This window comes from Meriones unguiculatus, chromosome 10, assembly GCF_030254825.1.
Source record: "Meriones unguiculatus strain TT.TT164.6M chromosome 10, Bangor_MerUng_6.1, whole genome shotgun sequence".
NCBI lineage: Eukaryota > Metazoa > Chordata > Mammalia > Rodentia > Muridae > Meriones > Meriones unguiculatus.
Window position 1 is genome coordinate 34,760,733 of NC_083358.1, and position 23,180 is coordinate 34,783,912.

Sequence of the window (23,180 nt, forward strand, 5' to 3'; positions counted from 1 at the left end):
AGCTAAAGAAGGCAGTGGTGGCCCTCTAGCTCACTCAGAGTTGAAGAGAGGATCAGCCCTACCTATATGTAGAAGACCTAGGTCCAGACCATGCATTGTCCTTAGTTGGTCCTTCAGAGTCTAGAAGCCCCTCTGGACCCTGGTTGATTAGCTCTGATGGTCTTCTTGTGGAACTTTTATCATCTCTAGGTCCATTTATCCTCCACCTCTTTTCCAGTAGAATCTCTATGCTTTGCCCAATGTTTGGGCTGTGAGTCTCAGTATCTATTTTGAAACATTTCTGGGCGGAGCCTCTAAGAGCCTCTGGTAGGCTTTGTCTGCAAGCTTATAAGAGTATCTTTAGTAATGAGACGGGTTGGCTTACTTCCATAGGGTGCATTTTAGGACTGCACTGGTTTGACGTTCCTTCAAACTCTGCTCTAACTGTTCTATCTTTGTCCCTGCAGGTCTTTTAGGTAGGGTAAGTTTTGGATTGAGGTTTTTGAGGGTTAGTTGGTGATCTCCTCTGTCCACTAGGACTCTTGTCTAGATATAGGATGTCCTCATTAGTCTCCATGGCCCCTGCTACTCGAGTCTTAGCTATCCTCTTCATATCCTCCCTGAGACATATTCAGGTTTAGGTCTGCAACTTATGGTAGAGATGCCCCCACCTACCATTTTTCTCTTCTCTATAGGCCTTCTGCCCTCCTGCCTCTACCCTCCCCGGGTCTGATCTCCACCCTTATTTCTCACTGTGCTCCCCTTTCTACCTTGTTCCCACTCTTTAATCACTACCTCTGTCTATTTGATTTCCCATTCTGAGTGAGATTTGTATATCTTCCCTTGGATCCTCCTTGTTACTTATCTTCTGGAGGTCTGGACTTTGCAGTATGTCTATCCTGTACTATATGACTAAAATTCACTTATAAGTGAGTACATAGCATGTGTGACTTTCTAGGTCTGTGTTACCTCACTCAGGATGATCTTTTCTAGTTGTTGGTTCTAAAATTTTTAACATTTATTTATTAGAAACTTTCAAACTGCCTTGGACAGCTGTTTTAGACACTTGCTGCATACTTGCTGTTCTATTTTGTACTGTGTGCTCTGCCTCAAACTTTCAGAGAGGTTCTTTGGTAAGGTAGTTCTAGGGGCCCATCCAGTGCATGCTGGGAAAGATGAGGAGTCCATAGAGCATGAGAGTACCCATGTTGATGGCCAGGTTAGAGGGTCAGACAGAGGAAAAGATAAAGGACAAATGAATCATGGCTACCCATTCCAAGCCCACATGATTCTCCTCTCTCCATCAGGTGTTGTCTGGCCAAGAACCTTTTCCACAGAGAGCTGTAGTCCTTGATCTTTGTCTGTTTTGGAGAAATGCCAGGCCCATGGCTAAGGTAGATGTCAGCTTGGGCAGCTCCTGTGTCCTTTCTGTACTCTTCTGCGTCCTGGGGGTCTTTATGGCCATAACACTCACCCTGACTATAGTGGCTGATCAGAAAGGGCTGCTTCAAGGTCCAAATATAACCCACAGTCTGCATTTGCTAGTGGATCCTCACATGGAACGTGCTATACATGTTATTCGGCCTTTCTGCTGTACACATTTTAGTGTATGAGAGCATGGTAACCTTCTGTGCACATCATATTTAACTATACCCCCATGTGTGAGTGGGGAAAGTGAGGCACAAAAAGTCTGGATAGTTACTTTGACATGACATAGTAAGTGGCAGAGGTAAGATTTGAAACCAGCCAAACTCCAGATTTAAATCATTAACCTCCATTTCAAAAAGCCTCCTTAGAAGCATGTAATATTGAGACACAGATATTGTGCAACCAGCTTCTGGCACTGTCCTAGTGTGACAGTAATTACACTATGGGACAGTACCACTACACTTTCTGGTCCAGAGTACTGTTAGCAATCTTCTGCTCTTCTTATAAATGAGGGAAGGAGAGAACCCAGTGTCTACATGAATGGAAGGAAAGGATATGTTCTTGAGTCCTGATCTCTTATAGAAAATTGCTGCTCTTTCTAGCTATAAAAGCACCACATTGGCTCCACTATGAATAAAGGTGCTATGAACATGGTTGAGCAAATGTCCTTGTTGTATACTTGAATATATTTTGGATATATGTCTAGGAGTGGCATAGCTGGATCTTGAGGTAGTGCTATTCCTAATTTTCTGAGAGAGCACCAGATAGATTTCCAAAGAAGATGTACAAGTTAACATTCCTACCAGCAATGGAGGAGGGTTCCTTTTTCTCCACATCCTCTTCAGCATGTGTCCTCCCTGGAGTTTTTGATCTTAGCCATTCTGATGGGTGTAAGGTAAAATCTCAGGGTCATTTTGATTTGCATTTCCCAGATGACTAAGGATGTTGAGCATTTAATTAAGTGTTTTTCTGCTATTTGATATTCCTCTGCTGAGAATTCTCTGTTTAGCTCTCTACTTCAATTTTAATTGGATTACTTAGTTTGTTGGTGTTTAACTTCTTGAGTTATTTATATATTCTGGATATTAGCCCTTTGTCAGATGTAGGGTTGGTGAAGATCTTTTTCCAGTCTATAGGCTGTCGTTTTGTAATAGCCAGAATCTGATAACAACCTAGATGTCCCACAATGGAGGAATGGATACAGAAATTGTAGTACATTTACACAATGGACTACTATTCATCTATTAAAAACAAAGAAATCATGATATTTGCAGGCAAAGGGTGGGGGAGTAGAAAAGGTCATCTTGAGTGATGTATCCCAGAAGCAGAAAGGGGAACCCTACTCCACTGTTTATCCTATATTATATGGCTAATATCCACTTATAAATGAGTATTTTATATACTTATAAATGAGTATTTTATATACTCATTTATAAGTGGATATTAGCCATATAATATAGGATAAACAGTGGAGTAGGGTTCCCCTTTCTCTACATTCTCTCCAGCATGTGTTGTCACTTGAGTTTTTGATCTTAGCCATTCTGATGGATGTAAGGTGAAATCTCAAGGACGTTATGATTTGCATTACCCTGATAACTAAGGACATTGAGTTTTTCTTTAAGTGTTTCACTACCATTTGGGAATGTAAAATTGTACAACCACTTTGGAACTCAATCTGGCTCTTTCTCAGACAATTAGGAATAACGCTTCCTCAAAAGCCAGCTCTAGCACTCCTAGGCATATATCCAAAAGATGCTCAAGTATACAACAAAGACATTTGCTCTACCATGTTTGTAGCAGCTTTATTTGTAATATCCAGAATCTAGAAACAACCCAGATGCCCCTCAATTGAAGAATGGATACAGAAATTGTGGTACATTTACACAATGGAATATTACTCAGAAAACAAACAAACAAACAAACAAAAAAAAAAAACAAGGAAATCATGAAATTTGCAAGCAAATGGTGGGAACTAGAAAAGATCATCCTAAGTGAGGTATCCCAGAAGCAGAAAGACACACAGGGTATATACTCACTCATAAGTGGATATTAGACATATAATATAGGATAAACATACTAAAATCTGTACACCTAAAGATATTAATCAAGAAGGAGGACTCTGGATAAGATGCTCAATCCCCATTCAGAAAGGCAAAGAGGATGGACATCAGAAGATGGAGTAAACAGGGAACAGGACAGGAGCCTATCACAGAGAGCCTCTGAAAGGCTCTATCCTGCAGGGTATCAAAGCAGATGCTGAGACTGATAGCCAAACTTTGGGCAGAGTGCAGGGAATCTTATGAAAGAAGGGGGAGATAGTAAGACCTGGAGAGGATAGGAGCTCCACAAGGAGAACAACAGAACTCAAAAATCTGGACACAGGGGTCTTTTCTGTGACTGATACTCCAAACAAGGACCTAGAACCCCTGCACAGATGTAACCATTGGCAGTTCAGTGTCCAAGTGGGTTCCATAGCAATGGGAACAGGGACTGTCTGACATGAACTGATTGGCCTGCTCTTTGATCAACTCCCCCCTGATGGGTGAGTAGCTTTACCAAGCTACAAAGGAAGACAATGCAACCACTCCTGAAGAGACCTGATAGACTAGGATCAGAAGGAAGGAGAGAAAGGTATCCCATGTCAGTGGACTTTGGGAGGGACATGAGTGGAGAAGGGGGTGAGAAGGTGGGATTGGGAGGGGAGAAGGGAGGGAGCTACATGGGGGGATACAAAGTGAATAAACTGTAATTAATAAAAATAAAAAAGGAAAAAAAATATAGGATAAACATACTAAAATCTATAGTCATAAAAAGAAGCTAAACAACAAGAAGGACCCCAGGGAAGAGGCTTAATCCTCATTCAGAAGGGCAAACAGGATAGACATCAGAAGTAGAAGAAGACAGGGAACAGGACAGGAACCTTCCACAAGGGGGCTCTGAAAGACTCTGCCCAGCAAGATATTGAAGCAGGTGCTGAGACTCAGCCAAATTTTGGGCAGAGTTGCAGGGGATCTTATGGAAGACGGGGGAGATAGAAAGAACAGGAACTCAACAGAGCCAAAAAGTCTAGGCTCTGGGGGTCCTGCAGAGACTGATGGGCCAACCAAGGATGATACATGAAGAGGACATAGACCCCCCGCTCAGATGTAGCCCACGGGCAGCTCTGTCTCTGCGTGGGTTCCCTAGTAAGGAAAGCAGGGACCGTCTCTGACATGGACTCAGTGGTCAGCTGTTTGATCACCTCCCCCTGGTGAGGTGATCTAACTAGGCCACAGAGAAAGAGGATCCAGACAGTCTTGATGAGACCTGATAGGCTAGGGTCAGAGAGTAGGGGAGGAGGACCTCCCCTATCAGCAGACTAGGGAAGAGGGAGGGAGGGTTAGACTGAGAGGAGATGAGGGAGGGCAATACAGCCAGGATACAAAGTGAATAAGTTGTAATAAATAATAATAATAAAGAAAAAATTTAAATAATATGTAAATTATATAACATTTAAATATATATTTATGTCAAAAAGATTATTCATCATAATCAAATTGGCTTTATTTTAAATTTGTAGAAATGGTTAAACATGCTGGGAAGTGATGGTGCACACCTTTAATCTCAGCACTTGGGAGACAGAGGCAGGCAGATGTCTGTGAACTCAAGGCCAGCATAGTCTACCAAGTGAGTTCCAAGACAGCTAAGGCTAAACAGAGCAATCTTGTCTCAAAAGCCCAAAAAGACAAAAAAAAAAAAAAAAAAAAAAAAAAAAAAAAAAGAAAGAATAAGAAATGATTAAACATGTACATATCAGTAAGCCATTTACATACATTAATTTGTCTGTGGCTCAGGTCATCTCCACTCCACATTTGCCACTGTCTTTGGTCATCATCCCATATAATCGGCAACATCCTGGGATCCCCTTTGCATCTGAAGCTGCAACCTCATCCCTGGGCTCTCATGGCATCTCTTCAGGAACTCTGACTCTGCCACAAGGTTCTAGGCCTTATCTGATTTCCATGACCCCCTTGACCTTGGATTTTTTTTTTATGCCTTCAGGACCAGTGGAAGACTCTTAAACATTGCAAAGTTCACCTGCCAGTTTGAGAGAGAGTAGACCATGAGGGACTGTGTTAAAAGGTCTCAGCATTAGGAAGGTTGAGAACCACTGACCTATGGTGACCTGAAATGGTGACTGATGTCTCAAGGCACTGCCTAGCTCAGATGGTGACTGAGAGTTGAGTTCAAAGATTTCAGATGAAAGGATTTCCTGCCTCGCATGGTGAATTAGAAATGGGGCTGAGGTATGTGTGGATTCTCTGACTCAAAAATCTAAAAAATCATTGCTGCATAAAATTAGGTGCTACTTCCTAACAGTTATTTTCCTAACAGTTATTAAATTGATATGAATATCAATTTAATATCTGAGTTTTCCAGTGGTCTCAAGTGACATGGTAAGAGTCATTTGTTTCCCACCCCTAAGAGGTCACAACCCACAGGTTGAGAACTGCTGGCTTAGGTCACAGAGCAGGACAATAAACTTGACAAGCCTGTCTCTTGGAAGGAGGCTGTGGGTAAATGCAGTTTTATCTTTTTTGTAGAAATCCCAAATGACATCTGCTCTCATTTGCAAGGGCATTTCTCCAATACCAGTCTCCTAGTCTGTGTCTATGGTCTTCCTCAGAGTATCCCCGATAGTTGATGACCCAAAGAAGGTCAAGAACAGGTAAGGAAAAGAGGGAGGCAGTGTGACTAACATTCTGTGCTGTACCTTCAGTACTGAGTTGGCATTACAAACCACCCCCGGGCAGGAGATAGTGAGTTGTGTAAGAAAGCAGGCTGAGCAAGCCAGTAAGCAGCATTACTCAATCATCCCTGCTTCAGTTCCTGCCTCTAGGACCCTGCCTTAAGCTTCTGCCGTAACTTTTCTTCATAATGGACTATAAAGTTTAAGATAAAATGAATTCTTTCCTCTCCAAGTTGCTTTTAGTCATGGTGTTTTACCACAGCAATAGAAATGAAGTTAAGACATGACTCATCTTAAACTACTTTCTCTTTTTCATTTTCCTGATCTTTTAAAGATAGAACCCTTTCTAAAGAAAGGCATCCGTAATGACCTCCCTTTTTTTCATCTCCAATGAACTGGCTTACAGAAACATATCTGAAAAGAAAACACTGAGATTGATCGCAGGGGGGTTAAGGTTGCATGGAACCTTAGTTCAGAGGATGAAGACAGGAGATCAAAGGAGACACTGTAGTTACTGAATAACCATCATTGGTCAGTTTCCACACTGAGTGACTTAGTTTTTCATAATACACTTTTATAAACTAAATGGTTTATCATATACTTTTTTGCTATTATTTTGCCCTTACACAATATAGTAACACATTATTTTACCTTTAATTTATTACATATTAATATAGCTCCCATTTATGAATATTATATAAAATCCCTGTTTTGAATAAATTTGTTGAAGTAAAAACATTTAGTGTGTTTAGACAAAGCTAATGAAATGGGAGATCACCTAAGAGGGAAAGAGAAAGCATTAATATTTACATGGGAATAAAAGAGAAAATTAAGTGAGGAACAACGATAGGCTAGAACGTATGGGCTTCTTTGATGGCTAGAACACGGATGCTTAAAGCAGCCAGAGGATTATATAAATGCTTTGAACCAGAAATCCTTGACCACAAGGATTTGTAGCAGAGTTCCAAGGTCAATGGCGAGGGTGTCTCTAGTCCAAGGTTGCCAGCTTGAGAGCCTGAAAGAAATGTTATTTTTATGATGTGGTGGCTGCCTTTGCACAAAGTCATGATTTGTCAGAGTTTTGCAAAACTCTGTTCAAAAGACACAATATTCTTTGCTTCACATTCAAGCTTTTATTGTTATGGGCAGCTAAGGCTTCACAAAGGGAGTTCCTTCAGAGTCTGACAACTCTCGCAATGCAAACGAAAAGACATGATGACATTAAGGTAAACACACATACAAGGCTTCAAAATTTTAGTGTACAGAGTAGATTGGAAGCTGCCTTATAATTTTAGATTCTGTTCATGGTGATCCATAGAGCATGCTGTGTGAAGCAGTTCCTCATCAGGAATCAACCTCGTCTTAATCCCTTTCTAGAAAAGATTAACAAAAGCAAGTGGTGAAGGAGCCAAGACAGAACAGTGTTCTCCACCTCCACAGGCAAAGCTGGAGGAAAGGTCAGTGTTACATTACTTGCTTTTGTATAAAGCCCATTTTCACATATCCAGTCCATACATCTATTGAAATTTAATGTCATGAGCTGGTTTGTGAGGTTTGTTTAAAGCCTACAGAGACATTTATACTGCCATGTCCTTCCAATTCCTTAGGACTTCAGGTCACTTTTTAAAAATGTTGCCTTCCACATTGAAAAGTGTACAGGGAAATAGTAATCCTAATCAACTGCTGACACCGAAAGAGATGTATCTGCCCAGCTGGTGAGACACAGGCATCTGGAATTATGGGACAGCTCTGAGGTCTGGGGTGGGTTTGGTAGACTGAGCTTCACTGACAACTTCTACAAAGTGAACATACGGCAGGAACAGTATCAGAAAGTTGCAGCAGGAACAAGCAAAGCTCTAGCCGTGACCTATTCTGTTTGCTTGAGTCTCAAACAGGGCTAAGATTTAACATGTACTGAGCACAATCTATTCCTACGTTTTGTTTTCTTAAGGAAAGGGAATATGGAAGGACCTGGAAGGGACAGGAGCCCCACAAGGAGACCAATAAAGCCAAAACTGTTGGGCCCACAGGGGACTGCAGAGACTGATGATTCAACCTAAGACCATGCATGTAGGGACCTAGACCCCTGCTCAGATGTGGTCCATAGACAGCTCAGTCTCCATGTGGGTTCCCTAGTAAGACGAGAAGAGAGTCTCTGACATGAACTCAGTTGCTTGCTCCTTGATCACTTCTCCCTGGTGGGGTGACCTAGCCATCCCACAGAGAAAGAGGATCCAGGCAGTCCTGATGGGATCTGGTAAGCTAGAGTCAGACAGTATGGGAGGGGGACTTCCCTTATCAGTGGACTAGGGGAGATAGACAGGGGTAGAAGAGGGAGGGAAGATGGGACCAGGAAGAGTTGAGGGAGGGGGCTACAACTGGGTTACAAAGTGAATGCATTGTAAAATAATAATAATAATAATAATAATAGTTAATAATAATAGAAATAAAACTCTGTATAGTTTTCATAAGCTGAATGTTGGGAATGTTTGCCAGGTTACACTGGCCAGCCAGCTAGGGCAAAGGCTGCATTGTTAATAAGTGTCTGTGTGTGTTGCTAAATAATTGGGCACTGTCCTGACTTCTTAGGATAACACTGACATTGCTCCATGTGGACAGAGATGTGGGAGAGAATTTTACCTTTTCTTTAAAGACAAAATAAGTGTCTTTCTTGATAAAAGGGAGGACCCCAAAGATTGGTTAATATTTGTCAGGGTAGATCATTCCCTTGAACTTATTGTGATTCTGTCACTAAATCCTTGCTCTTGGGATAGGGCTCAACATCCTACCAGTTAGCAAATGAGTGCTTATGGACATCGCATTTTGAATTTGAGGTATCCAGAAATGTCAGTGCAGCAAAACTTGGGTCTTGGGGAAGAACTCATGATCCCTGGAGATTGTGATAGACTATTTGGGTGTTGGTGCCCAGCTCTGCTTTTGATATTAGCATTGGTATGATCTGGGCAAGAGAAGACTTGCCAAAAGACCTTTGTGAAAAGAATACATCCTTCCTCTTACAGCCACCTATCCTAAGCATGCAACCCCCACTTCCATAACCTTTGGCCAGTTGAACTGATGCTGTAACTGTTCACAATATCCAAATATTTTTCTTTTTTTTTTTTTCATGTTTGTAGCAGCTTTATTTGTAATAGCCAGAAGCTGGAAACAACCCAAATGCCCCTCAACTGAAGAATGGATACAGAAATTGTGGTACATCTACACAATGGAATACTACTTAGCATTTCTAATGATAAAAGCCAAGTAAGTTAAACTGAATGAAAATGAAAATACACATAAGATTTTATGACTAAAGTCATGTTTTGAAGAAAACACTTACTTCTGAAATATTTTTCTTATGATAAGGCTGCCTGTTAGGACATTTGGCATATTAAGAATGAGAAGTGGCTAGCAGCCACCACAGAGTGGAAGTTGGTTGTCTCTGGTTCTGTTCTTGCCTTTGACCTGGAGTTTCTGTGGGATGTTAAGCATCCCCTACTCATGGCTCAGCCTTAGATTCCACTAGGCAGTTATAATGCTAGTCCATTGGGCTGCCAGAGAGACATATTACAGATTGAAAGAATACACAGGAGATACTGATGTGCTCACATTTTTGGAGGCAAGATCAAGAGGCAAATGGGGTTGATTTTTGTTCAATCTGTTTTTAATGGATATAGTAGAGAGCCTTTTTCTTACCTCCACCCATGTGGGCCTCCTATGTACACTTACCCTTGATGTCCTTGTATGGCATGATAGCACCAGTCACACTGGATTAGGATCCATCCTAAAACTCCATGTTATTGCTATAACTGATTTAAAGGGTTTATATCCAATCACAGGCACATTATAACATGTTGGGGCAAAGCTTCAGCATGTAAATTCCACTTTCATTCATGTCAAACACAAAGGTGAGTTAAGGAACTACTGACCCACTGTTTTACTTTGAGATTCTCCAAAGGCATCTTTGAGATAAGCTCTGAAGTACAAGAAGTCTATTTTGAAAGGCTGGAAGTGGTGGGGATAATAATGAATAATAAAGAGAGATGAGAAAGAAAAGGAGTCTATGAAGACTTGATTTTGATATCAGTTAGTCTAGTAGGTGACCAGAGTTAATGCCAGAAAAAACATACAAGGGTAAGAATGTGTAATCTCGGGTAGTCTAACCAAGGTTGGGAGAATGGAGGTCTATACTCCAATTCCAAGCAGTCCCTGGCTGAGAAATATTCCAGTGGGTGGAGGGACTTATGCATTTCCTACCATCAAACATGAAATGAGTTTACATTAAGGAAATCCCTTAAGAGGGGAGGAGTTCCTGGCAGGTGGAAGTTACCTGAGAGTCAGGGACTCACATGGCCCCAGGATGCTGGCCAATCACTGACAGCATCTACCAGGGGTTGTCATTCTGAGTTTTAGGAAAGGATCAGAGAAAATATTTGTATGCATACTTAGGAGAGACACTAGAGACCACATTGACCTGTCTCTGGTTGTCACTCTTACCTGTTATCATGAACTAATTTCATAGATGAATCCTGGCTTATGAAGGTTTCCCCATCAAAAGTCTATGCTGTAAGCAGAGAACAGGAATCTTGAAGGTTCTCCTGTCACCTAGCCATTGCCTCTTTATGAAACAGGGCTTTCCTCTAGCCACCTACCCTCCCTACAGACCCACAAAACGTCTATTGGCCGTCCTTACTGTGAACCTTAAGGATGCAGAAAAGGTCAGTAAAAAAGACTAGGCAGATGCTTATTGGGGAAAAGTTATGAAGATCACAGAAGATACTCCAACTGCCTCACGGTTCAGTAACACATGTAATATAACAGCTTATAATTGAGAAAAACCTGTGTGATCATAGAGCCGTATTCGTGTCAAGCGTTTGAGAGTAACCAACTGTGCAGGGCACATGTATTAGGAGGAATGCTCTCAACTTTTTTCCAGTTGGTATAATGCTGACCATAAGTCCACCCTACAGCCTTCACCATGCTAAGACGGGCCCTTGTCTTCTTGCACTTGGTTTTTCCTGCACATATCTTCAATGTTTTTACATCGTGTGTTATAATGATTAATTTGAATAAACTGAACTAACCTGGCATCCCTGAGCTCAAACCAACTTGGTTAATGTATTTCTTTAAAGCTGTTTTTAAAGGTTTATCTTTTAACTTTTATTTAATTTGTTTCACACAATGTATTTTGATATTTTTCCCTCTCTGAGTGCCTCTCAGCTTCTCTTCACCTTCCTATCTATCCAATTTAATGTTTCTCTTTCTGTATCTCTTGCTCTCTGTCTCTCTAAAAACAATTCTTTGGATTTTCTTATAAAAGTTTTTTTTTAAGTTTATTTTACTTTATGTGTATGAATGTATCACCACTATGGACACATATGCATTACATGTACATGTCATCCCCAAGGAGATAAGCAGGGGGCATCAGATCCCCTGCAGCCTGAATTACAGATGGTTGGGAGACATACGTGAGTGCTGGAAACCAAACTCATGTCCTCTTGCAAGAGCAACAGTGCTCTTAACTGCTGAGCCATCTCTCTAGCCCCTTAATGTGTTCTTGTATTCTATTGTAAATGTTTTGTTGAGAGTTTTATGTCTGTGGCTGACAAATAGATCCGTCTATTGTTTTGTTACTGTCTCCTTATGTGTTTTGAATATCAAGGTAATAATAGCTTCATAGAATGAGCTTGATAGTGTTCTTTTATTTGAAACAAAAGTAAACATGACAATGAATATTGGTGCGTTTTTTGGAAGGACAAATCATTATCCGCTGTTAGTGGGAGTTTAAAATGGTGCATTGACTATGGAAATGAAAATAGAGGTCCTTCAAAAGTCTAATTGCTCTAGCAAGGACTTCAAGTAATAGAGCAATTAGACAAATAAAGGAGATCAAGAGAATTCAGTTCAGAAAGGAAGAAGTCAAAGTATCACTATTTGCAGATGATATGATAGGATATATGAGTGACCCCCAAAATTCTACTAGGTAACTCCTACAGCTGATAAACACCTTCAGCAAAGTAGCTGGATAAAAAAAATTAACTTAAAAAAAATCAGTAGCCCTCCTGTATGCAAAAGACAAAAGGGCTGAGAAAGAAATTAGGGAAACAACACCCTTCACAATAGCCACAAAGGACATAAAGTACCTTGGTGTAACTCTAACCAAGTAAGTAAAAAAAATTGTATGAAAAAGCTTTCAGTCTCTGAAGAAAGAATTAGAAGAAGATATCAGAAGATGGAAAGATCTCCCACGCTCATGGCTTGGCAGGATTAACATAGTAAAAATGGCCATCTTGCCAAAAGCAATCTGCAGATTCAATGCAATTCCCATCAAATTACGAACACAATTTTTTTACAGAACTTGAAAGAAAAATTCTCAACTTCATATAGAATAACAAGAAACCCAGAATTGCTAAAACAATCCTCTACAATAAAAGATCTTCTGGAGGTCTCTCCATCCCTGAACTCAAGCTGTACTATAGAGCATCAGTTATAAAAACTGCATGGTACTGGCATAGAAACAGAATGGTGGATCAATGGAATCAAATAGAAGACCCAGAAATAAACCCACACACTTGTGGACACCTAATTTTTGACAAAGGTGCCAAAACCATATAATGGAAAAAAAGATAGTATCTTCAACAAATGGTGCTGGACTAACTGGATGTCTACATGTAGAAAAATGCTCACAAAGGGAGCAACAGAACCAAAAAATTTGTGCCAGGGGTCTTTTCTGAGACTGATACCCCAAACAAGGACCATGCATGGAGATAACTTAGAACCCCTGTAGAGAAGCAGCCCATGGCAGGTCAGTGTCCAAGAGGGTTCCCCAATAAAAGACCAGGGACCATCTCTGACATGAACTCAGTGGCTGGCTCTTGGATCACCTCCACCTGAGGGGGGAGCAGCCTTACCAGTCAGCAGAGACGACAAAGAAGCCAATCCTGATGAGACCTGATAGACTATGGTCAGCTGGAAGGGGAGGAGGACCTCCCCTATCATTGGATTGGGGAGGGGCATAGGAGATGAAGAGGGAGGGAGGTTGGGACTGGAAGGAGATGGAGGAGGGGTGTATAGTTGGAATACAAAGTGAATAAACTGTAATTAATAAAATAAAATAAATTTTAAAGTCTAAAAGCAAAACTTCTGTATGACCCAATGAAACTGCCCCTGTATATATGCCCCAAATAGTTAAATCCTTCCAAAATAATATCTATAATCCATATTTATTGTTGTAGTACTCATAAGATCTAAAACATGAGACAGCCCAGATGCCCAACCATGGATGAAGAGAAATGGGGCACATTTGCACAATGTAATTTCATTCAACTATTGAAAAATAAAATCACAGCATTTTTAATAACAGTGGATAGAAATGAAGATCATTCTGTTCAGTACAACCAACTAGACTCAGAATGATAAACCCATATTTTCTCTCATACATCGTTTTAGATTTTAATGTTTCCACATATATGTTGCTTATTATTCTTGAAGCTAGACGAGTCCATGATAGAAGAGAAAGAGATGAGAGAGAAAAGAAGAATAAAAGTGCAAAAGGGGCACTATTGGTATGGAAAGGATGAACCACTAGGAGCAAAGGGATGAAGAAGATGAGTAGAAAAAGACCAGCAATAACAAGGTCAGCATCAAATGTCACAACAAAACCCACTACTATGTATTCTAAATTAAAAAAAAAAACTATTAAACAGAAACACATTGTTCATTTATAAAGAATACCTATCCCCACATCTCTCCTCTGAAACGTTGTGAGGTCCTTGACCATGTCTGTGTGTGACAGAAAGATAGACCACTTCACAGGAATCTTAGAAAGATAATTCTGCCAAAGAGAAAATGATAAAATTTAAGATTGTTACCAAAATGAGATCCTAAAACAGTGTCACCCAAGAGAAGCTGAAAGGCTTGCCTTAATGGAGTAGAAAATATACAATGATGACAAGGTCTGCATCCTATGTCATAACAACACCCCCCATTACTATGGAGGCTATCTTAAAAACTGTGCTGATCAGTGTGTGGCTGTGAGGGGTTCTGAACGCTTCCAGCCTGCTGTGAGGACCCAAGGCCAAAAGTCACCTGCCTGAAGGTGTCTACAGAGCTGGCGCCAGGTTTGGAAATAATAGAGCACTGTGGTGCGAATCCTACACAGAGATGCTTATGCAAGAAGTTGTCTGACCAGTTTGTGGGCTCCTGCAATCTCAGTGTAGAGTCCAGACAGTTTAGATAAGGCAGGGTAAACTGTGGATGAGGGTGGCTTAGTGACCTCCTGAGAAGCCCGCAGAGCTCTTTGGAAAAGAAAGATTGTCCTCTTCTGGGATTATCCAATCTATTGAGAGGAATTTGTTGCCCATCTCCGGGACTGGGACAGGATCATTGTAGCCCATTTGTCACAGGCTGGAGACCTCGCTGTCCCCGGAGCCTGTAGCCTTCTACCATGTGTCTCTGTACTTTGATCCTGGTGTCGCTTGCAGTTTTCACAGCAGAGGGTGAGTCTTTTGTAATACAAAATTGGCAGGGCTAAGGGGGGGCCACGCTTCAAAATGCCAACGCTGGGGACAGTCTGGCAGAGGTGAGCGTAGTGTGAGAGAGCCTAGGCTCTGCTCTGTAGCAGCTTGTACGCTCTAGGCAAGCATCGCTGACCAGCTAGTGGAGAGAATGAACATGCTGAGTCATAGAAGGACAAACACGCAGAGGCCTGAGATCACGTGACAGGTACAGCAGGGCAAGGAGTTAGCCCCATGTGTGTGTGGGGGGGGGGGTAGGAAAGCTGTTTCTTTCCTCCTTAATTATTAGCCTGCATTTTGTTTGATCATGGAAAGAAGCTTAGTAAGAAATTCTGAATCCCAGGCTCAGTATTTCCACGCCACTTATCTTCAGGCAGAGTACGCAGTTAGATGAACTTTTGTCTTCCTGTCTTCACAGAAAGGGTGACGGTGGCGGCACCTTCCCCGATGGTCACTGTGAGGACACCAGCCTTAGGTGTCCCCTTCCACAGTACCTAGGGCGGGACTAGGCTAGAGCTGGTGTGGGAAAGGGGTGGATAAATGAGGGGGTTGCTTGAAATGAAGTATATCAGGGCTGAGGAGCTGGCTCCTCACAAGGAAAAGCACTGCTGTGCAAGAATGGGGAACTGAGTTTGAATCCCCAGAATCCTCTTGGAAGTCTAGTGTGCATCTGCAATCCCAGTGCTCCTGGGCCAGGACGGGAGGTGAAGACAGGAGAATCCCGGAAGCTCCTCGCAGGGCTAGCCTAGTGTACACAATGGCAGATAACAAAGGAAACATATTTTAAACAAGATAGTGGGTGAAGCACAGTGTCTTCGGTGGTCCTCTGACCTCCACATGTGTGCCACTGCATGAACACACCTTCTTTTGCACACACAAATGCGCACATGCATGCACATACATCATACATACACACATACTACCCAATTATAATAAAAGAAAACAGAGCATATTAACAGGTAATCGGAGGTGTGGTCATGTCATCACATTAGAGACGACGCTAAACTGTCTGGACTCTACACTGAGATTGCAGGAGCCCACAAACTGGTCAGACAACTTCTTGCATAAGCATCTCTGTGTAAGATTCACATTAAAGATCACTAAAATGATCCTTGGTTAATCTTGGCTCCCAGAGGAAGGGTTCATCACTGGGGTGGGTGTGTGGGTGTGACCACAGAAGAGCACCAGGGACAGTTGTGAGGTGGAAGGGCATAGACAGGATTTTCCTTCAAGTATCTTCAGAAGGAATGAGCAAAGCCATATAAGCAGGGTTGATTTTAAATCATTTTAAGGACCAACATATAATGGAGTCCACAGTTAGGTGCATGTGTGTGTGTGTGTGTGTGTGTGTGTGTGTACTCACACACAAGTGCTTTTCTTTGGTTACTTTTTTTCTTTTTAGGTGTAGTTTTATTTTGTTTTCTTGGTTTGGGGGGTTGCTAATGTTGTATTGGGGTTTTGTTTGTTTCTTTGAAAAAAAAAACTTTAAATTGGGCGTAAAGGGACGGAGAAAGAAAATGAAAGGACTTGGGAAGGGGGAAGAATATGATCAAAATTTAAATTATAAAACTGTTTTAAATAATTTTAAAAATATCAAGGGATTCTGGGTCATGGGCTACCTTAGTAGTCTTATGCATGGTTGTAAGGCACTACAGCATGTAAGGCAGTACAGCCCAGGAGGTGAGACATGAATAAAAGAGGTTTATAGAGTAGTGGTCCTGGATTTGATGTACCCAGGGACCACATTTCCCACAGGGTCAGGAAAACCACGTGTGTCAAAGCATCAAATAAGCAAATTAAATTCTTGGTTAATACATACTGGATCTCAGTGCTATCTGTAACGTCTTACCAATTGAGGTGTTGAGATCCATAGGGCCATGGAAACTCCTAACATCTCCTTAGTCTATCTGTGGCTCCTGAATCCAGAGCTAGTGTTTGGCTACCAGAACACTGGAAGCCTAGAATCTGTTTAGATTTTTTTCTTCTTCTTCTTTCTGTCCATGTGGTGCTGTGAGAAGCCAGGAGCTGAGGGCAAAGCAGAGAAAAGAGCCAGGTTTGGAGTGGAGCATTCTTTGAGGCTGGTCATGCCACTTCCATCTTAGGAGGGTCACAGAAGCTGTTTGCTGTTCTTCTCATAAGTGGGATCATTTTTGATTACCTAGTAAAGTCTCTTGGAGAAATAAAGGACCTGGAAGGTCCTCCAGCACATTGAGATTGCTCAAGAGGTTGATACTTGCACATTCCACACAATGAAAGCTATAACTGCTGTAGGTAGCTTTGTTCAGAACCTCAACTTCAGCCAAACACTTATAATGCTGAGAAGATTGGTTTCTAACCACTGAACCTCAGTGGGAGATCGGTATTGGCCTGATGGAGGTCGCACCCTGGTCTGCTCAGACATTAATCCTCTCCCCTCTTTGAAGCCCTCAGCATCTCCATAGCCTATTCCCCCTCTCCCAGCACCTCCGTGGGGCTGTGCTTTTGTCTTCATGCCCTGTGGTAGACATTCTTACCCTCAGTTGTGGCTTTCCCTGTGATTTCACTTCCAGCCCTCCTGTCCCTTCACAGTGACCCTGTCAGAGGAGTTTCACACATCCCTGCCATGCACTCTGACCTTTACTTGCCTCTTTTCCTGACTGTCAGTGCTGAGCACTCATGGCTAGGGCATCATCTTATGACATCTCACCAGCTTTTCCATAGGACCAGATTCACACTGAGCCAGCATCAGATCCTGATATGGTGTCTTCTTTCTTTCTCTTGACCTCCACACTGGCCAGGGATCAGTTCTTCATTTCTCATTTATTTATTTCTCATATTTACTTTTGACATTTTCCTCCTAGTTGTAATTACAACTGTATATGAGTTGTTACTGTTCTTCTGCATCTTCTTGGCTCTCCCTCCACTTATGCCTTCCCCTTTTACTCCTCCACCTGTTACAAGTCACAGCTCTTCCTTTGGGACAAAAATCAGAAGTGTACACTCCTAGGACATATATTTCAACTCAGCATTAAGCCAAGTGATTCTTTCCTGAGAGGAGAAGCCTCCTGTCTATCCTCTTGTCCACCATGCAGCTTAACACTGGGATCTTTTTATTATCATTATTTTTTAAGACAAGGTCTGTCTGTGTAGCTCTGGCTGTCCTGGAACTCTCTATGTAGAGCAGGCTGGCCTTGAGCTCACAGAGATCTGTCTTCCTCTGCCTCCTGAGTGTTTAAATTAAAGATATGTGTCACTATGCTGGGACAGTACCAGGTTCTTAATGAATTTCCAGAGACTTTTGTGGATGATACTGAAGGTCTCAAGTATTCCTAACAGCCACCACTCTTTCACATTGATTTTTGCTTACACGCTTTTCTGTGTGCCGCTCCAGTTTCCTCTTCCATCAGCTCCCTGAAATAAAGACCGTTTTCTTCATCATTATTTTACATGAGAAGATAGTGAGGCTTACGGAGCTGAGGCTATTCATTCAAGGATCATGCTTAGAAAGTGGGGAGACCCGTTAAAACTCAGGATTTGAGTTTTCCTCTCCAATGTACCCTCATTTTCTCTTGTCCAGCAAAACACCCTTCCTCACCACCTGTGGTGGACACTGTTCACGGCAAAGTCCTGGGGAAGTATGTAAGCTTAGAAGGATTCACACAGCCTGTGGCCGTCTTCCTGGGAGTACCCTTTGCCAAGCCTCCTCATGGATCCCTGAGGTTTGCTCCGCCACAGCCAGCAGATCCCTGGAGCTTCGTGAAGAATGCCACCTCCTACCCTCCTATGTAAGGCGCTGGGGTGGGCCTGGGCGAATTTGGGGGGATTTTTGTCTTGGAGTGACGTAGGAAGAAGTCAACATGATACTCTAACTGGCTTCTGCTCTGCTCTGGAGTCAGGCACATTGTGGAGGACTTTAGCTTCCTGAATCCCGGCTCTGCTTTGCAGAGAGACTTTTTCTCTGTGTGCCTGGAGTATGTGTGCATTTCCTCACCCCTAACAAAAGCCTTTCAACTGCTGGAAATAAAAAGAACACTGTGGAAGCTTGGAGCACTTAGAACTGCACAGCTTTCTAGAGCCCTTTCTTCATCACGCACTTGAGCTCCTGCTGTTTTATAATTTTTGTTTTTTATTTTACCAATGCTTACTACAGGAAAGTTAGGAAACTCAAGACACAAAGGTGAGAAAAGTAAACCCACCCAGGATGTTACCCAGACACAAGTGTCACTGCCATCTAACCTGTTTCCAGTCTCTTGACTGTCACACACCTCTGCAGCTGTGATGAGTGTGTGTCTCACTTATGAGTATGCTGGCAACATCACTCACCCTCTGCTTTTAACCACCTTATTTTCAGCATCACACTGTATTACACTCATCCAGTCTTTACCTTCTTGTGATGAAGCTGGTATTGTTGATATATGATCTATATGAACTGTGGGAACTATTCCACATACTCATGAATACTTTAGGATAAGTCCCAAAGAAGTAGAATCATTGAACTAAAGACTATGCCTCAGAGTATCTCCATCAACAAACTCCGCCTAAACCTTAGACTTATTGAAATAATTTTGTCCTGCCTTTGGAGAAACAAATAATATGTGATAATCATAGCAATAATAAATATAATCTCAGTCTTTATTTTGTGTTGAAATCTAGTGAACCTAACTGATTCCTCTTTTGACATTTGAGTTACTACCTTTATGACTATTATACCCGTTATCCTCCATAATGTAAGAAAAGTTCCCAGAATGAAATGTTGATCCATTTCTGCCACCTAACAGCTGTGTCATCTTGACATATGAGGACCTCAGCAGCTGCTTCTCTATGCTAAGAGCAATAATGCTTGGCTCCTGGGTCCATTGAGATCTAAGGATATGACTTGTAGTGTACTGGGAATGTAAGTACTTCACAGCATGGGACTTTGAGGTGGGGAGATGTTTAATCGGTTCTCTATCCTCCCTGTGCCTTTTCTCAACTATGAAATGAGGATGAAGATGGAGCCCACATTGGAGCTCACCTAAAACATTAATGAGTGAGTACATAATTTAGACCCATGCCTAGATCAGTGGGAAACTTCAGTAACATTACTAACTCCACCCTTGAACGGCCTCTGAGGTCTTTTAAGAGGGTAAAATGGGTCACTTCATTAATTGATGGCAGAATCTTAGCAGGCCATGGCTGCAAAGCCCTTGGACATAGGAGTCTCCTTAGTGAGACCTGGCAGATTGGGACGCGGGTCAGGGAAGTCCCAGGATCATCCAGCTTATCAGTGGGTGAAGCCGAATTACCTATGAGATGCTGCTGAGTATCTCATCAGTCTTAGTCTGCCAGTTGAGGGCATTTCTGTGGCTGATAGCAGTCACCCGAGGGCCAGAGTGTGTTCATCTGGTAGAGAAACTCAGTCTACTTTGCAGCCCACTGTACAAAGCCTAGCAGATCATGGGACCCTGTCTAGGCAGTGTGGGGAGTGTCATCTCCAAGAACAAGACAGCATTTAAGCACCTGTGTCGTTGGCCAGGCAGATCTAAGACTCTGGGAAGGGATTCATAGTAAATCCTTCTCTTGCTGTAAGACAACGAGACTGCAGCCCCAGGGCTCCCATGGGATCCTGCATTATCTCCATGCCAGTGTCTCCATCAGCTGATAGCAACTCACGGAGTTGCCTCTCCCGGTGCAAGGCCTTTGCCAGGTAATGCTTCCAAGTTGCATCTGGTGGAAACTCAGATGTTCTCTTTCCCCTCCCAGGTGCTCTCAAGATCCAGAGACAGGGACAATAGTCAATGACCTCCTAACCAACAGGAAAGAGAGAATTCCTCTCCAGTTTTCTGAAGACTGTCTCTACCTAAATATTTACACTCCTGCTGACTTGGCAAAGAGTAACAGGCTGCCGGTAAGTTGTGGGACTCCTCCAACCTTCTGAGTTTCAGCATCTAGCTCCTCTGTACAACCAAGGGGCTTGAGGACAGCTAGGGGCAGGGACACCACAGGCATGAACTGATTCAGAAGCCTAAGGCTTCCATCCATCAGAGAAGACACTTCCCCTTGATTTCCCCAAGAAAGTCAAGTAATGGTGCTTGCCTTTTATGTCCACTGAGATCTGGGAATGTTGCTTGTGACTCATTGCAAGAGTCTTCAAAGAAGTGCAACATGGAGTAGTTTTTCTGACTCCCTGTGCCTTTGTTTCCTCATTTATTAAACTGGTGTTTGGGAAAGACAACCTTACAGGTAGAATTTAATCTTCTCTGGCCTTTTCACACAAATAGAAGGAAAAACTGATTAACCATAGTACTGCTGCTCAGGTGGCTGCAGTACTTTTGCCCTAGGGATTGTGGGTCAGTAGGAAGAGAAACTACTTCTGAAAGCATTTGTGGCGGTGGCCCACAACTAGGGGCGAGTATTTTGCTGTGTTCCAGATGTTGGGAACTGGAGCTCTTAGCCATATGATCACAAATGTTAGAAGTTAGAAGTTAGGGTCCCCTTCCCGCTGAGAGTAGCTTCCAGGCTACACTCCCTGCTCTGGGTAGGAACTAGCATTTTAGTTAGATATCGAGATTTTCCAGAACTATACCACATTGAACATTACAGCTTTCAGGCCTGTATATCAGAATTCCCCAGGCCCTGAGAGCAGCTCTTGCTATAGCTCCAGCCAGGAACAGGTTGTCCATAAGATCCAGGAGCTCTCTGGAGCGCTTCCAGCAGCTGAGACTGTAGTTTTGCTTCTTTTGCTTTTGTATCCCTATTCCTCTACAAGTCTTATCTCTCCACCCTCTCTCCTCCTTACTTCTACCATGCCTCTTCTCTCTGTCCTTACTATTCTCTGGGGCATTTCAGTTGCCTTTCACTGCTATAGTCATTGCTGTGGCTATTATTTCTGGGGTGGTTGCTACTGCTGCATTTTGCTACTACTGATGCTTCTGCTGTCGTTGCTAATGCCATGACATCTGTTGGATCTGTTACTGGTACACTGATGGCTTCTAATGCTTCTATCAACTCTGCCATTCTGCTGACACAGCTGTGCTGTCCCCAGCTTCCATAGTGCCTGTCTCTGACACTGTAATAGCCACAGAATGTTCCTCTGGCTCCGATACTGTTGTTTCCACTGTCATGAATTCTTCTCCTTTCTTCCGATCTCCACCTCAGCTTACTGGGCTAGTAAGCAAGAGGGAAAAGAGTGTAGCTTAGTGTAGCTAGCTGCCTGGATGCTCAAAGCCTTGAGTTTGACCCCTGCATCAGAAGAAAAAGAAGTGAGAAGTGCACTCTAGAGAAGTGTTTGGTTCATATATGCAAACCCAGCACCAAAGAGGCTAAGGGAGAAGCATTTGGGGCAAATTTGACGTCAGCCTGAGCTACATAGCAAGTACCAGGCCAGCCATGGTTACACTGTCTTAAAAATCAAATCCTTATCTCAGAGAGTTAGAGAGAGAAGAGGAGGAAGAAAGGAAGAAGAGGATGGGGAAGTGAAAGGAGTGAGGAAGTTGAGGGGGAAGAGGAGAAAAAGGAGAGACCTTTTATTTATTGGGTCTACTATTGAGACACAGGTGGGACTATGCTTCCCTCACTGGGTCACTTGTTCCTTCATCCTTTTGTTGCACTCAGTGTCACCATATCCACAGTCAGACACAGAGTCTGAGAAAGATGAATATAAGCCATCGACACAAGGCCCTGTCACGAGAAGTGTACAATGCAGGAGTGAGCATGGCATCATTGGTTTTAGACGTTCCCATAGTGATGTTTTCAGTTTAAAGAGACCTATAAAAACAGGGCCCATGAGTCTTGGAAGAAAGGCAAGAATCTATGAGTGGAATGACTTTCTAGGCCCCAGAAAAGAGGAGGAAAGGCTTCCTGATGTAGCCTTGCTAGGTAGTGGTTTGGCTTGGATGAAGGTCTCTTTGAGTCACCCTAGATTTAGGCAACCAGACTAGAGCAATTCTGTGGCCTTTCTGAGGTGGTTTCTGATAATCTGTGTTGTTGTGTTCTTTTCCAGGTGATGGTTTGGATCCATGGCGGTGGACTAGTGGTGGGCGGGGCATCCACTTATGATGGACTAGCCCTGTCTACCTATGAAAACGTGGTGGTGGTGGTCATTCAGTACCGCCTGGGCATCTGGGGATTCTTCAGGTAGAGTCTGAACTCTTTTCTACAACTAATGGCCATATTAGTCTTATTTGTTTTCTTATTTGTTGAGATCAACTGCAGCATGCAGAAGAAATCACATGATGAGACACACAGCTAGAGGCAGAAGTTGGGAAAGTCTTGCTCTTTTCATAACTGGCTCACTAAGAACTAACCTTGATCCCATGAGTTCAGCATGCCCAAGGGCAGTGCACCCAGTAGCTAATGACCTTCCTTCCACTGGGCCTCACATTTTACAGGTTCTATTACTTAACAATTCTTTCATGTGATCACACTGAAAATGTAACAACTGCCAGATCGATCACCAGGGCTCAGCTCTGATAATGCCAAGCGTTTTTAGAGACCTATGTTAGGCTCCTTCACAACGCAGCCTGCTCCTTCGTTAATGGTCCATACCTGTTCATAAATTCTCCACTTAGGAC

At 42.6% G+C, this 23,180-nt stretch overlaps 1 protein-coding gene and 1 long non-coding RNA gene across 5 annotated transcripts in view; both read left to right on the top strand.

Annotated features, from left to right (window-relative positions):
• Positions 1-4,113: 4,113 nt before the first annotated feature.
• On the top strand, positions 4,114-13,149 carry LOC132656838 (uncharacterized). Its single transcript, XR_009594597.1, has 3 exons — positions 4,114-6,115; positions 7,514-7,593; positions 9,271-13,149. It is a non-coding gene; the product is annotated as an uncharacterized LOC132656838 (long non-coding RNA).
• Positions 13,150-14,343: 1,194 nt separating this feature from the next.
• The window catches only part of LOC110562845 (carboxylesterase 1E), a 34,830-nt gene continuing 25,993 nt past the window's right edge, over positions 14,344-23,180 (top strand). For 2 of the 4 annotated variants that reach the window (XR_009594596.1, XM_021659727.2), the window contains exons 1-4: positions 14,344-14,631; positions 18,206-18,413; positions 20,371-20,515; positions 22,610-22,743. Coding sequence is in view for 3 of the 4 variants with exons in the window: in XM_021659727.2 (XP_021515402.1) it covers positions 14,580-14,631; positions 18,206-18,413; positions 20,371-20,515; positions 22,610-22,743 (539 nt within the window). In the remaining variant the exon portion in view is untranslated. Of the gene's footprint in view, positions 14,632-14,714; positions 14,858-18,205; positions 18,414-20,370; positions 20,516-22,609; positions 22,744-23,180 lie in introns of those variants that run through there. The other 2 variants (XM_060392216.1, XM_060392217.1) reach the window with 2 other exon arrangements.